The sequence below is a fragment of the Halichoerus grypus genome, chromosome 4 (genome assembly GCF_964656455.1).
Source record: "Halichoerus grypus chromosome 4, mHalGry1.hap1.1, whole genome shotgun sequence".
Lineage (NCBI taxonomy): Eukaryota > Metazoa > Chordata > Mammalia > Carnivora > Phocidae > Halichoerus > Halichoerus grypus.
This window is the reverse complement of record NC_135715.1, coordinates 79761364-79776810: the sequence shown is the minus strand read 5'-3', so window position 1 is coordinate 79776810 and position 15447 is coordinate 79761364. Positions and strand designations below refer to the sequence as shown.

The 15447-nt window shown below is 38.7% G+C and overlaps 1 protein-coding gene across 2 annotated transcripts in view; it reads right to left on the bottom strand.

Moving 5' to 3' along the window:
* Positions 1-15207, bottom strand: part of CPAP (centrosome assembly and centriole elongation protein) — a 48483-nt gene extending 33276 nt beyond the window's left edge. The window contains exons 1-7 of one of the 2 annotated variants that reach the window (XM_036097135.2): positions 15099-15207; positions 13110-13190; positions 8863-9372; positions 8194-8317; positions 3191-3490; positions 959-1070; positions 45-147 (exon numbers count right to left, since the gene is read on the bottom strand). In XM_036097135.2, the coding sequence (XP_035953028.2) occupies positions 45-147; positions 959-1070; positions 3191-3490; positions 8194-8317; positions 8863-9306 (1083 nt within the window). In that variant the 5' untranslated portion in view covers positions 9307-9372; positions 13110-13190; positions 15099-15207. The remainder of the gene's footprint in view (positions 1-44; positions 148-958; positions 1071-3190; positions 3491-8193; positions 8318-8862; positions 9373-13109; positions 13191-15098) is intronic. The other variant, XM_036097136.2, reaches the window with a different exon arrangement.
* Positions 15208-15447: the final 240 nt, after the last annotated feature.

The following is a 15447-nucleotide window of genomic DNA, read 5'->3' as shown; positions in this document are numbered from 1 at the left end:
CTAAAGTCTTAAGTGAACTTAATCAAAACAGCGGAAATGCCTACCCTTAGTTGTTTTCGTTTCAGTTCTTGTTCTTCCAGCCGAATTTGTTCTTCTAAGTAGTCTTCGAATGTCTGTTTCCTTTCTCTGATAGCAGCTTTAATAGGTCTAATCACAAAAATAAAGTTATTTAACATGCAAATCAACATGTGGTGAATATCTGACACTTAGTGTGCCTGACACAGACACCCCGACTACACTAAGAACTAACCTTTTTCAAAGTCATAGACCCTCTCTGAGAATCCAATGAAAGCTATAATCCCACCCCATCTCCCAAAATACAGAAATATGCAACTCTCTACACATGATTTGAAAAAAAGCCCTTCTGAAGTCCATTTATTGCCTATAGATTAACTTTTGATATTTTGAAAATCTCATCAAATATGCATCTTTAACAAAGAGCCTTGACAATGTAGAGCAATAATCAGAAGTCATTTGCCCAACCATAACATATACTAAAATATTTCAAATATTTAAGAATATAATAAACCTCAATATTGATATTTTATCTTTGTCATAAGATTTTTAAATTCTGTAACCAGACTTACCCAATTATAATTTATAGGTGACACCAAATATGAGACTCAATAGTAATTTGTTATTGTCTTTGCCAAAATGGGATTTACTTAACTATTTGAAAGATTAATTTTATCCAGATTTTTTCTCTTTGGTGAAAAAACTTTGCTCAGTTCTTCCAAAACAATGTCAAAGCTACTTGAACTGATGTATCTCCCTAACAGCTGTCTGTTGCTGACAATATGTGGTAAGTTGTACCTTTAACATTATACTTAAAAGCATATTCAAGCAAAAACAAGAAAACCATGGGTCTTTAAAAAAAAAAAAAGAAAGGGCTCTATCTTAATAGCTGTGTATAACATTAAACGGTCACTCTTCTTATTCTTTTCAACATGGATGATACCTTTCTTCAATATTAGCCACTTCTGAAGAATCACCAATTTTTTTTACATTCACATCATTCCCTTCCTCAATCGGTTCGGTCACTTTTTCCCAACATGGTAAAATACCTTCTCCTAGGATAAAAATTAGGAAAATTTAGTTTCAAAAAATCAAGAATAAAGTCTTGTAAAATCAAATTTTACAAGTTACTATGCTAAAAAAATATTTATCAAAAGTAATGTATGCCAGGGACACCTGGGTGGCTCAGTCAGTTGGGCATCCAACTCTTGATTTCAACTCAGGTCATGGTCTTGGGGTTGTGGGATCGAGCCCCGCAATGAGCTCTGTGCTCAGCGGGGAGTCTGCTTCTCTCCTTCTCTCTCTGCCCCTTCCACCCCCTCTTTGCATGCACGCTCACTCTCTCTGAAATAAAGAAATCTTTAAAAAAAAAAAAAAAGGTAATGTATGCCAAAGATTTTAGAGCCCTTAAGGATTTCTTTAATATTACAGAGATAAACTACAAAACCCTAATTAAAACATGACATTCTTCAAAAGGTTAATGTTATGAAAAAAAGTGTGGACTTTTCTAAATTAAAATTGACTAAAGAGCTGTAACAACCAAATGTGATAGATGAACTTGATTAGAACCTGTTTTTTTTTTTCTTTTTAAACACCTTTAAAAGACATTTTTGGGACAATAGCAGGAATTCTAAAATGGATTTGAATATTACAGAATAGTACTGGGACTATACAGAAGAATGTCCTAATTTTTTACTTGATGCACGCTGAAATATTTAAAATAATGGAACATAATGTCTGCGTATTACTTGCAATGAAATGATTGAGCAAATTACATATAAATACAGAGATATTATAGATGTAGGTATAAATATATATAAACACATATAAATATATAGAGACAAAGTAAACATGGCAAAATATTAACTGCTGAATTGAGCTCTACTGCTAATCATTACAGTGGACTTTCAAGTTTTCTGGAAGTTTGAAATTTTCCAAAATAAAAGGTTAAGAGACTATACTGTTTAAAAAAATGTTTAAAGGCATTAGACCTTTCCATACTAAGGAATTATTCTAAATTAGAAATAAAATATTATGCACAAAAGTGCCAAATTCTAAGTAGTAAGTGTAGACACCTTTTGTCATATTATTTGTATTTTTAATAACTTACTCCACAGAACATATTCATGAAAACACCATTAAAATTGACAATTAAATTTAAATAAAAAATATTGGAAAATATTGCCCTACTGCAAAGAACATTAAATACTGATATATTATTTGATGACTAGCATAATGATGACAACCATTAAAATTATGGTTATGAAGACTACAGAATGTACCATAAGCATTTTCCACATTGAGAGGGCAAAGAACACAATTATACAATATTCTATGGTTACAAAATGTAAAAAAAAAAAAAAGAAAAAAAAAGTAGAGGTGGGGAGTGGGGCACAGAAACAGGAGTTAAGAAAAAAAGACCAGAAGAAAATGCCATGAGAGCTCCATGAGTTCAGACCATCAGACACTGCTGGTTCTCTGGCAGGAACGTGCTGGATGCTGGGAATACAGAGATGAAGTGAGGACAAACGGAATGTCTGGGGTTGGAGGGGATTTCTTTTCTGAATAAAAACTGCCATCACCGGGGCGCCTGGGTGGCTCAGTCGTTAAGCGTCTGCCTTCAGCTCAGGTCATGATCCCAGGGTCCTGGGATCAAGCCCCGTGTCGGGCTCCCTGCTCTGCGGGAAGCCTGCTTCTCCCTCTCCCACTCCCCCTGCTTGTGTTCCCTCTCTCGCTGTGTCTCTCTGTGTCAAATAAATAAATAAAATCTTTAAAAAAAAAAAAAAACTGCCATCACCAGCCTATTTCTCACATTTCACATCTTCTAGCACGTTTCCCCACCACCACCATGCACATTTTAAATCAACCTCAAACTATTTCTATGCTCTCCAAGAAAAATGGTATACACAGAACTCACTGCCTCCCTTTTTGAAGACCCCATGCTCCAAGGGGAGGTTTGAAGTCAGCATGAGTACTGCAATTATTCTTGCAAAGTCACAAATTCTATGTCCAGCTCTACATCCAATCCAGGTTCAGTGGCTGCGCAACGTGTAGGGGCTCATAATTAAAGCCACATGGGACAAGAAAAAAATGCAGAAAGGACTTTTCTTATCTTAGCACAGCTTGGTAACACTGCTAATTAGGGGTACAGAAGAGAGAAATATAAGTACCTCACCTAAAGAATGGTTATGGTTTTCTTCCTTCAAATCATTTTTCTTCACAAGTGCTTCTTGATACCGTGCCTCACAAAACAAATTGAGAGAAGCACCACTTTTTGAAGTTAAGACAAAATCTGGGTGAGCAGTTCTACAGAAGTTGTTTTGTTCATCAGCTAAAATGCTGGAAGTGTGCGTTTTTTCTTGGGTTTGATTCTGGTAGATATACGCTGGTGAGAAGGGTGTGGTTTTCTCCACGGTGGTTGAATTTCCGGGAGATCTGTACTTCTGGCTCTGATCATCAGGCAGTAGGGTTGAACCTGGCAATTAAAAAAATCATCAAAACTAATGACTTCCTAGAACATTTTCTCTTCTGTATCTTTTTTTTTTTAAGATTTTTATTTATTTATTTGACAGAGAGATAGAGAGCACAAGTAGGCAGAGCGGCAGGCAGAGGGAGAGGGAGAAGCAGGCTCCCTGCCGAGCAGGCAGCTCGACGCGGGGCTCGATCCCAGGACCCTGGGATCATGACCTGAGCCGAAAGCAGATGCTTAACTGACTGAGCCACCCAGGCGCCCCAGAACATTTTCTCTTCTGTTAGTGATCCCTACCCACCAGGTTTTCTCCAAAGTGAAAAAAGTATTTTTTCTTCCATATGAGGAAACTCTGTTTAACAAAATCATGAAATCTTAAAAGTCTAAAAATGACTCTTGCATAATTTTAATTACAGGTATATTTATACTATCATTCCTGTGCAGACAGTGTATACCTGGCAGAGCTGCAGCCCTGCCTGATTCTGGAAGGCACCATTCATGTTCCATCTGTGAGCAGCACTGCTGGAATTGTCAACTCTGCAGCGCCGTGACAAACACAGACAGCACCAATGCAGATGGCTGCAAACGATCTGAATAGTTCCCTAATGACAAATAACTGCCCTGTGTCACAGGCTAGAAAAGCACCTTCCTCTAGATTACTGTTAACATTTTGGTATCTTCAGGTGGTAGAATTATGGGTGACTTCTGTTTTGTACTTCTTTGTAGTTTCTAAATTTCCTGTATTACCTTTTTTTTTTTAGAGAAGAATTCTGCATTTTATTGTACTCAAATAACATTAAACAGAAGACATTTACATTATTTTTAGAAAATCCATTGATATTGCCCAACGTGGCTCGTATTTGTGAAGACAAGGCTCGTTAATTCAGATATTTGGAATTAGAAAGTATTTGAAGTTGACCACAGCATAATGAATCCTCAGTTTCCAGAGCTCTAGAGATGATTATATACAAAAATCCAGCAAAATTCTACTCACTTAGCAGTTCTATGTCACTCCTAAGTTTCCCTAAAAAAATAAGGCTTTATAAAAAGTAGTGTTCTATAATTCACAATATGAATTAAGAGCTTTGTTAGAATCCTGTATTACCTTTTCACTGTTTTCTTGAGTCTCTGCTTTGGAAATAAACACAGAGATTCCCCTCCTATATATCTCTAATTTATAATTCTTGGAGGGTAGATGGCAAAACTTCATCCTAGCTGCTGTACCATACCGTTGAAATCCCGCTACTATCCTTCTCTTCTCCCAGAATGTCTCAACTGAATTTAGAAGTGAAGGGGCACCTGGCTGGCTCAGTCAGTAGAGCATATGACTCTTGGTCTTGGGGTTATGAGTTCAAGCCCCACACTGGTTGTAGAGATTACTTAAAAATAAAAGTCTTTAGGGGCGCCTGGGTGGCTCAGTCAGTTGAGCATCCAACTCTTGGTTTCAGCTCAGGTCATGATCTCGTGGGTGACGGGATCAAACCCTGCATCGGGCTCTGTGCTCAGTGTGGAGTCTGCTTGAAGATTCTCTCCCTCTGTCCTCCCCGCTCCCGTCCCCCCACTTCTCGCACACGCGCCACTCTCTCTCTCTCTAATAAATAAAATCTTTTTTAAAAATCTTAAAAAAAAAAAAAAGAAGAGACACAATGGGAAGTGTTTAATAAAACATAAAAGAGCCATGCCACCTATCTCTCATACCCATCTGCCTCACCTCCAGCCCACAAATAAAACTGGAAATCAGGTAGGTCCCTCAGCGATTATCAGGTTTGACCTCCCTTCCTTTATAATAACAATACTCTCCCCATTCAAATATTTCTGACCAAAGTCAACCCACTTCAGACTGGAGATGTCTTCGATAAAAGTGCAATAGCCCACAGTAGCAGTTCTCAAAGTGTGGTCTGCAAACCCCTAAGGGTTTCTAAGATTCTTTCAGGGCATCCACCAGGTCAAATCTATTTTCATAAAATATTAAGATAGTATTTGCCTTTTTCACTTTGTCAACACATGCACTGATGATGCAAGAGCAAAATGGAAACTCCTGGTGCCTTCACCTAAAAGCAGGACAGCAGGCCCCAACTGTGCTAGCAGTCACTGTATGAGTCACCACCAAGCACTTGCAGTTAAAAAAAAAGAAAAAAACCAGTTTTACTTAAGAATGTCCTAGATAAAGCTGCAAAAACTATTAATTTTTTAATTGAATTTTAACTGCTGAGTACACGTCTTTTGAACATTCTACTGAACAAGACAGAAAGTATGCATAACTCACTTCTGCTGCAAACCAAGACATGGCTGTGTCATTTTTTGAGTTGTAAGCTCGACTAGCCACTTCTCTCAAGGAACATCATTTTTACTTGAAAGAATAAATGACAAACTATCATGATTTAAACTTGGCACCTGGCAGATATTTTCTCAAAAATGAAACAAGTGAGCCAGTCACTTCAAGGAAAATAACTGACAGTATTTGCAAAGAATGCTAAAATTCGAACTTTCAAGTAAAAATGAGAACTTATTAAACATGTCTACCACCATGAGCTTGACAGCTTCATAATAATACTTCACGACTTTTATGATGAGATCTGTAGTGGTATTAATGGATATAATTTTTTGATATTACATACTGAAATGTCAGTATTTTAAAGAACCATGGAACTCTGTGAACCACTATTTTCCAAATAACCAATGCACAATTTTACCAGATCATGCATGAAGAAAGAGCCATTCAAAAATGCCAAGATATTCCAATATATTTTATGCAATATATTCCAATATATTCATGCAATTTTTTTTATAAAAAAAGTACATGAATATGGTTTCAGACTCCATACTGTGAGTCACCACTAAGAAATGGCCCCTTGTTAGGTTTGGATACAATATCAAAGAAATAATCACAATTACTTGAAAAGGCTATTATAGTATTCCTCTTTCCTTTTTCCAATTAAACATCCATGTGAAGCTGATTTTTTTTTCACATACTTCAACCAAAACAATATAACTTCGGAGACTGAATGCAGAAGCAGATAGGAGGATCAGCTGAGCTCTTTTAAGCCAGAAGTTAAAAAAGATATTCAAAAATATAAAACTATGCCATTCTTCTAATTTTTTAGAAAAGGCTTTTCGTTAAAAAAATGTTAGTTATGATAACACGCAACTGGTTATTATTTTAGGTGAATTAATTTTTTAATTTCTCCATTTTCATTTCTGATACAGTAAATACCAACAGTAAGTGCCCATATAACAAATGCTCTCTGGGGTCCTCAATAATTTAAGAGTGTTAAGGGGTCCTGAGACCAAACTGTGAAAACCACTGCCCTAAAAGCAATGTTCCATAACTGAATGGGGCTAGTTCTTATATTAAGAACTTTGAAATCTGCTTCCCTATTGCTCTACCATAGTGCTATTTCTACCTTAAAAAATATCACAGTCTTGGGGCGCCTGGGTGGCTCAGTCTTCAAGCGTCTGCCTTCAGCTCAGGTCATGATCCCTGCGTCCTGGGATCAAGCCCCGCGTCGGGCTCCCCACTCCGCAGGAAGCCTGATTCTCCCTTTCCCACTCCCCCGCTTGTGTTCCCTCTCTCACTCTGTCTCTCTCTGTCAAATAAATAAATAAAATCTTAAAAAAAAAAAAAATCACAGGCTGTTATTTAAATGATCTTGATTATCCTCTTTATGTATTCCATAAAGGATCCCTGAACCACTCAACTATTTCAAGACACACACTATGTTCTCTATATTCACTATAAACATCCTATTTCCTAAACCAGTCTTCATGTGGTACGTTTCTCATCACTACCACTACTACCACTCCCAGAATCCCATCCAGCTACACTCTGCATACTCATCTGCCAATGTCTTTTCTTCTTTGTATTCTCAATGCCCAGTGCAGCCTCTGAACAGAACAGGCACTTTCCTGAATCAGTGGTGTGTCTCTTAAAAGGGAGCACTGAGAAGCAAACACATTGCTCCAGATTACTATTTTTCAAACTGTGGGACACAATCCATTAGTAATTTTATCATCAGAATCACGACTGGCATTTTTTTTAAATGACCAAGAATAGGATAAAATAAGTAGAAGATATCCTTGCTACATGCCAGGCACACCAATAAGGTCTGATTTATGAAATTTCTTTGCAATTATGAGTTTAAATGTTTTTGTTATAATGTGATATGGTCAGATAACTTTCAAAACCACTGCTCCAGATCACATTTTAACAGGTTTATATTCTCCTGATAAGTACATCATTCTTTCTTTTAATTGATCTAGCATACAACAAAAGAATTCTGTCATCTACCATCACAGAAAAGGTTTTTGGTATGGTTCTTTTGCTGAGCAGAATGGCTTCTATACATATTTACCGTTATGACCCTGAGGAGTTTTTTATTCTTCAGGCAGAGATTGTAAGCCAGTAGCCCTGGGCCAAATTTGGCTCTAGACCTTTTATTCTGCTACATCTTTTTTAAATTTTATTCTAAATAAATATGAATGACTTTAAGCAGGGCACACACGCTCCAGAATGGCACAGCTCCCACTTGGCCCAATTATATAACACTACCACCATTTCACAGTTCTCTGCAAGGCCCCTAATGAAACTGCAGTTTACAACATATGATAGAGAAATGGCAGAAATAACCTGTCAGACAACTAAAAGTGAGAAATGTATGTAACTGTCCACTGTTGTACTAACTGAAGGCTCTGTGTAAGCAAAAAAATACCTGGAAGTGTGTGTTGCCCAGACACCATCGTAAGCAGCTTCTCTTGTTCTTCCATGAGTCTTTGTAGTTGCTCTAACTGCTGCCTCTTCAGTTCTTCCTGCTTCTTCTGTTGTACTTCTTTCAGCTTTTGAAACATAAAATTAATTTGATTAAACTAACTTTACATTTCTTTATGGATCTTTGCTCCTTATATTTATCTTAATGCCTCTCATCTCCCGTTCCATATCACCTCTAATAAAGAGTTTCAAAGAGAGATTCCTAAGTAACTACATCTGCCACCAAAACTCCAAAATCCTATTTTTTTATGAAGGAAACCGTATCGACTGTCCCAACTAAGAAACAGAAAAAGTCACATGAATTCTTGGATTCTTAAAAGAGGATAGGTATCAGTACATTTCTGATCAACTTTTTCCCTCTAACATTTGATCAACCATTTCTAATTTAGTTTTTACCAAGTGAAACAGAAACTTAAAGACATTGTTACCTCAAGTGTTATATCTTACATACCAAACCTGTGTTAATGTTTCACATTAGACAAAAGGCAAAATTTGGTGTTTTGAGGATTTCACAGTAAAGGGGAAGAAACAAGAGGCCCTGAACAGGTGACTTTTCATTATCAACAGAAACTTGCAATAAAGCAAATACATATTAGGCCAAATCCTGTTGTACCTGTTCAAGCTTTTTGAAGAGTGGGTCTTTATAAGCCACTTCTTTGCATTCACCGGAAAGATCTGAGATAAAGTCATTTTTGTTGTCTTCCCGGTGTCCTGGAGCATCTTGACATGCCACTATTTGTGGTCCTTCTTTAGTTAAAGGAAACACTGCATGTGTTTCAGATTTATCTGATTGTAGTTTATAAGGGCTATTAGACTCCAACTTCTGTTCTTCATGAAGTGAATCTTCTTCACTTATAAAGCTGAAGCTATTTGAAAAATGTGTGGCTTTAACAGGAAAGCTGGTAGAAATGTTCACATTTCCTCGCTTCTCTTCATCTGCTTCCAAAATAGGAAATCCACGATTTAGTATGACCCCAGCCCGAGAAGGATTGGTCATCCACTGGGTTAAGAAGCTCTGTCCACTGTTTAACTCGGAAGAGGTTGGCATCAGGAACATTTTAGTCCAATGATAATATTATATTTAAATAATGTAAAAGTTAGAAGAGCTATTAATTTCCAAAACCTGTAGAAAGAAGATGCCAACAAAAAGAATTGGTTAAAGGTATTCTACCCAAAACTCAAACCAGCACAAAAATCTACTGAATATTTTTTTTAATTTTATTATTATTATTATTATTTTTTATTAGACAGAGAGAGTACAAGCAGGGGGAGCAGCAGGAAGAGGGAGAGGGAGAAGCGGGCTCCCCGCTCAGCAGGGAGCCCGACACAGGGCTCGATCCCAGGACCCCGGGACCATGACCCGAGCGGAAGGCAGATAGATGCTCAACCGTCTGAGCCACCCAGGCGCCCCAAATACAAATTCAAATTTGTATTTGAATATTTCAAATACAAAAGACTTCAACCAGCAAAGCAGTTGGGCATTAAGCTATGTGGTTTCTTTTAAGTCTTAAAAACATCCAAATTGAGTGAATCAAAAACCTAAGTTCCCTTTTGATCTAATCATTTCATTACTGAGGATTTTATACAAGTGCTCAATCAGTTGACCTAAAACTCTAGGAGCTAAAACACCTTCTAAGTTATTCGATTACTATAACTATCAAATGTTACCCATATTAAACACTTTCATACTTCTGGCCCTACTCCAACATGGCTTCTTTGCCCAACTGGGGAACCCATGTTCTCCCTACTTACAGAACAAGAGTCACCACCACCCCCATGGCTTCACTGGCACTGTTTCTCACTTTCCCTTATTCCCTCAACCCCCTTCTAGCCTCTTGCCCACCAGGCAGACCCTTATCTGTATTCTTAGAGGTCTCTGATATCACTATTTTGACATTCATCTCAATATTAGTGGTACTCTGCCTTTGTGTTCATAATCTACCAAGCTGTGAGTTCCTTGAAGATACAGTCACCTGTATATTCATCCAGGCCTAGCACCATCCATTCCTGGCAGAAGGAGAAACTTGATAAATGTTTGCTAAAATTAAGTTAAAATTAAATCGGAACTAAGATTCTATTATTTAAAATAAATTCAGTATTAAAAATAATATTTAAAATAAATTCAGTATTATAGTTCATTCGATGTTCAACAACAAAATTACATTAGTTTATACAATAGGACAGCTACTTTGCATGAATCATACTCTAAAATAACCAAATTCCTAGTGTAATTCAGTCACCGTGCACATCACACAGAAGATAAGCTGTATGACTGATTTCACTCAACTAACATTTATTGAATTCTTACTCTGTGCCAGATATTATTTTAGTCATTGGGCATATAGCAGTTAGTAAGTCAAGAGTCTAGTGAAGAGAGGCGCCTGGGTGGCTCAGTTGGTTAAGTGACTGCCTTCAGCTCAGGTCATGATCCTGGAGTCCCGGGATCGAGTCCCACATTGGGCTCCCTGCCCAGCGGGGGGTCTGCTTCTCCCTCTGACCCCCTTCCCTCTCGTGCTCTCTGTCTCTCATTCTCTCTCTCTCTCAAATAAATAAATAAAATCTTAAAAAAAAAAAGAGTCTAGTAAAGAAAATACATGCATATAAAAGTAAATTATACAGTATGTTATACAGTAATAAATGCTAAGAAGAAAAATAAAAGTAATGTGGGGGAAGGAGACTTGCAAGTTTAGAGAAGGTAGACAGGGAGTCCTCCTTTAAGAGATAAACTCAAGGACCTGGTGGAGGTCAAGGAGCGAGTGGTGCAGTTATGAGGGTGGAGTAAGACCCAGCCTTCATATCGAAAACCCTTACTTGCAGGATGCCCCCCACCAATTCTTACAGTCCCATCACCACTATCTATCTTGAATTCTCTGGGATTAATCTCGTTATGTGTTTAGACTTATTTACATCAGTCACCATGAGGAGGACCTGGCTCCTAAGCCACCCTTTATCTCTAACACTCTGATGTCCATGCACATGCCTTATTCCATCTCCAATGGCCACACAGCCCCAGTGTCCATCACTAGCAAAATCTCCTATTATCCTTGCCCTCATCTCTCACCTTCCTGAGAACACTTCTTCCTATAGAGCCCATACTCTGTACCACTAGGCCTGGAAGTAGCATATGTATTTTCCTTATTGTCCTTTTTGGCTTCTAGATGATTCTCCCTTCCTCCACCATAAAAACCACCAAATTCTGAATCTCATATGATTTCACTATATTACCTACGACGACTCCTTTATTGTCTACCAAATCTCCAGGTCACCAGGGTCCTCCCCTTCATTCCTTAAAATTTTCTGGCTGAGCAACTAGAAGAACAGTATGGTCATTAACTGAAATGGGGAAAACTGGGAATGAAACAGGTTTGGGGGAATGAGAGATCAAGAGTTGAATTTCAAACATTTTTTTAGGCTTTTTTTTTTTTTTAAGATTTTATTATTTGGGGGGGGAGAAAGCAGGGGGAAGGGGCAGAGGGAGAGGGAGAGGCCGACTCCCCACTGAGCAGGGAGCCATCCCTGAATTTCAAACATTTTAAGATGCCTAACAGACATTCCAGTCATTATCATATACGCAGCTGGACACACAAGAAGGATTCATGGATGAGGCCAAGGCTGTCAAGCATAAATGTGAGTATCCTTAGCATATGGATGATATTTAAAGCCTTGACACTGGGTGAGATCACTAAGTGACTAAGGGTAGACAAAAAATAAAAGATGTAGAAAGTATAGTGTCCTTGAGGCCAAGTGAAGAAAGTGTTTCAAGGAAGAAAGAGATGTGTTAAAAGCTTTTAAGAGATGAAGGGTGAGGAGAACTGAGAACTGACCTTGGGATTAAGCAAAGTAAAGGTCATGATAACTTCAATGAGAGCAACTTGGGGAAGAAGAAGGCTGCAAAAGCTTGAATGGAGGTAATACATGAAAGAACGGAAAACTGAGGACAGCTAACTCTTTCCAGGAGTTTTGTTATAAAGGGAAGGAAATAAATAGGACAGTAGCTGCACAGGGAAGCATGGCGAAGAAAGATTTTTTAAGACAAGAGAAATAAAAGCATGTCTGTAGGCTGATGAGGATGGAGAAAGGAGAGAATTACTATAGCATATTGTCCTTGAGGGTAGAAATGAGAAAATCTAGTACCAAAGTGAAATGCCATGTCACACTTATTTTTCAGATACAATTCTAGACTTTAAGACAGACAGATAGATAGATAGATAGATAGATTAGATAGATATCCCCAAAGGGAAATGAAAAATGGCAACCTGGAGGCAAACATGTATTTAGCTTTGTACCTAGTGTCTGCAAAAAAAAAAAAAAAAAAAAGATATAAGCAGAAAAAGAAATACAGATGTCCATACATTAAAAAATGCTCATCATCACTCAACTGAATAGAAATTAAAATAGTAATGACATACCATCTTTCACATACCAGGTTGGCAAAAACTAAAAATTACTAAACCCCAATGTGGAAAAGAAGTCTTCATAAAGTGTTACTTGGGAATGTAAACTGGTAAAACCTTTTGAAGGGCAATTTGACAATATCGATCCAAACTGTAAATGCACACAAACTTTGACTCAGCAATTTCACATCTAGCATTTTGTGCTATACTGGCACAAGTTCGCAACATTTGTAATAAACTGAGATTAATGTCTTAAATGTCTATTAAGGGAGGACCAGCTAATTGTAGTATTCACATTACACAACGGTTACAGAGAACCAAGTAAGCTTAATAAGTACTGACACGGGAGTCCTGAATATATCCAAGATATACTGTTAAACTGACAAAGGCAAAATGCAAAGAAATAAAGAAATATAAGAAATAAAGACAAAATAAATAAGACATAAAGACAAAAAAGTACAATTACCTAGAACTTGCTGTCCATTATGGTAGCCACTAGTCACATATGGCTATTTAGCACTTGAAAGTAGCTACTGTGACTGAAGAACTGAAAGACAGATGGGGTCATTTTATTAAAACCGGATTTAATGGAATTTTAAAACAAGAGACTGCTGTTTCCCTTGTTGCTTTACTGAGTGTAATGACATACACTGAAAATACTTGTGCTCCATTTTCTGAAGCAGAATCCTGAAACAGTGTCATGGGTACAGTTGTTAAAACATATATACAAATACTATGAATCACCAGTTTGTAGAACTATTCAAAGAAATATAGGACAAAAGGGATGCTTGCAAACTATTCAATAAGCAAAGACCAAAGTGACAGTGTGATTTTTCTCATTGATATCACAGTTTGAGAACCACAGCTATTCACATATTTTAAAAAACTGCTGCTACAAACAACATGGATGAGTAATGTTGAGTCCAAGTCTCAACAAATTCATACTGTGTTTCCATTTAATATGAAATTCAAGAATAGGCAAAATAAATCTGTAAGTACAGAAGTCAGTCCCATGGTTATCTAGGTAGCTGGGGTTGGCACTGACTGAGAAGAGGCTTCTGCCTTCAGGGTTGATAGGGAGTGTTATCATCTTTATCTGGTGGTGATTACACCCTGTATACATCTGGGTACTACACTTAAGATCAGGGCAGTTTACTGAATATCTGTTATTCCTGAATAATTTTTAAAAATCTGTTCTAAGCAAATTAATTCTATTTTTTAGTTGAAAGCCTATCTAAAAGGTAAGAGCTTTTCATCAAAATCAACCAAGTAATCTATGTTAAATTTCAAAGACTTTAGCGAGAAAATTTGAAATCCAAATTTAGAAGAGACAAGCTACAAGGTTATTTTGTAACATCAAAAACTAGAAAAGTTCCCTACTAGACTGACGAGTGCCCTTGTGCATCTTAAACATCTTAAAACAAACCACACTTAAGGGCGCCTGGGTGGCTCAGTCGTTGAGCGTCTGCCTTCCGCTCAGATCATGATCCCAGGGCCCTGGGATGGAGCCCCGCATCAGGCTCCCTGCTCAGCGGGAAGCCTGTTTCTCCCTCTCCCACTCCCCCTGCTTGTGTTCCCTCGCTCGCTGTCTCTCTCTGTCAAAATGAGTAAAATCTTTAAACAAACAAACCACACTTAAAGCACCTCTATTCCTTCATTTTAATTTCATGAATATGATCCTCAGTGTATTTACTGTCAGCATGAAGAATAAAAATACTGTTTCACCTTAATCTCCTATTTATTATTAATATTCAGGCAAACTAAAGGGAACATATATATATGTTGCTAAACGGAACATATATATAGCAAAATGTCTAGAAAGGATTAGCATGTGGACTAGGATTTTTTATATATCAAAATCTGTCTGAAACAAATTCACAGCCTCGAAACCTCCAGAGAGTGCTATGTAAACATTCTTGAAGCAGTTTGGGAGAATAAATTCTCTGCATCCTGACGGGAAAAAGTGGACATACACAGTTTATTCAAAGTCACCCTCCGACCGTATAACTAGTTGATTTGGGAGATGATTTATCAGTCTCCCAAAATACATGTTCTTGAAAACCACGAATCCACAGGAAAGCTTTAAAAAACAGCTCTTGACTGATGATCATCTGATGATTGGCCCTTAAGGAGGACAGAAAGCAATGCCACTTTACACTTTCTTTTCGAACCGACTGTGACCCCTGCGCTTCTAAACAGCAGCTTGAAGTACAGCCAAAACCACAGGCGGTGAGCGTCCTTGAAAGGCAGGCTCCCCACAAAACAGCGTGAAGCAAGGACGTCCACAGAATTGATGTTGGCCTCCGCCGCAGGGTCGCCCCGCGTCCGGCTCCCTCCGCGCCCCGCCGAGCCAGCCCGGAGGCCCGGAGAGGGTCCCTCCCACGCCCCGCCGACACTATTAGATGCAGGGCGGCAAACACACCAGCTCCCCCCGCTCCTTTCACCCACAAATTACCGCTCCGCCGTCCCCCGGCCTCTCAGTCCACTCAAAGCACAGCAAGAATCGTCGCGGCATTTATGAATGAGGCGCCACAATCACCGCCTCCGGTTGGAGCCCCGCCCCCAAGGACGGCTCCGCCCCTGGTCCGAGGGCTCCTGGGAAATGTAGTTTCTACCGGCCCCCCTCTGCACTTGCGCGCGGGCAATGGGGGACCCATGCAAACTACCACTCCCAGCGGGATCGCAGGGGCGGACGTTACCGAAGGAATTCATTGCGAGGCGCCTTCCTCCTGGGCCGCGGGCTAGTGGCTGGAGTAGGCGGGCGGCTGGGCGGGAGGGAAAAACCGTTCCTAGAGGGAGCTTCC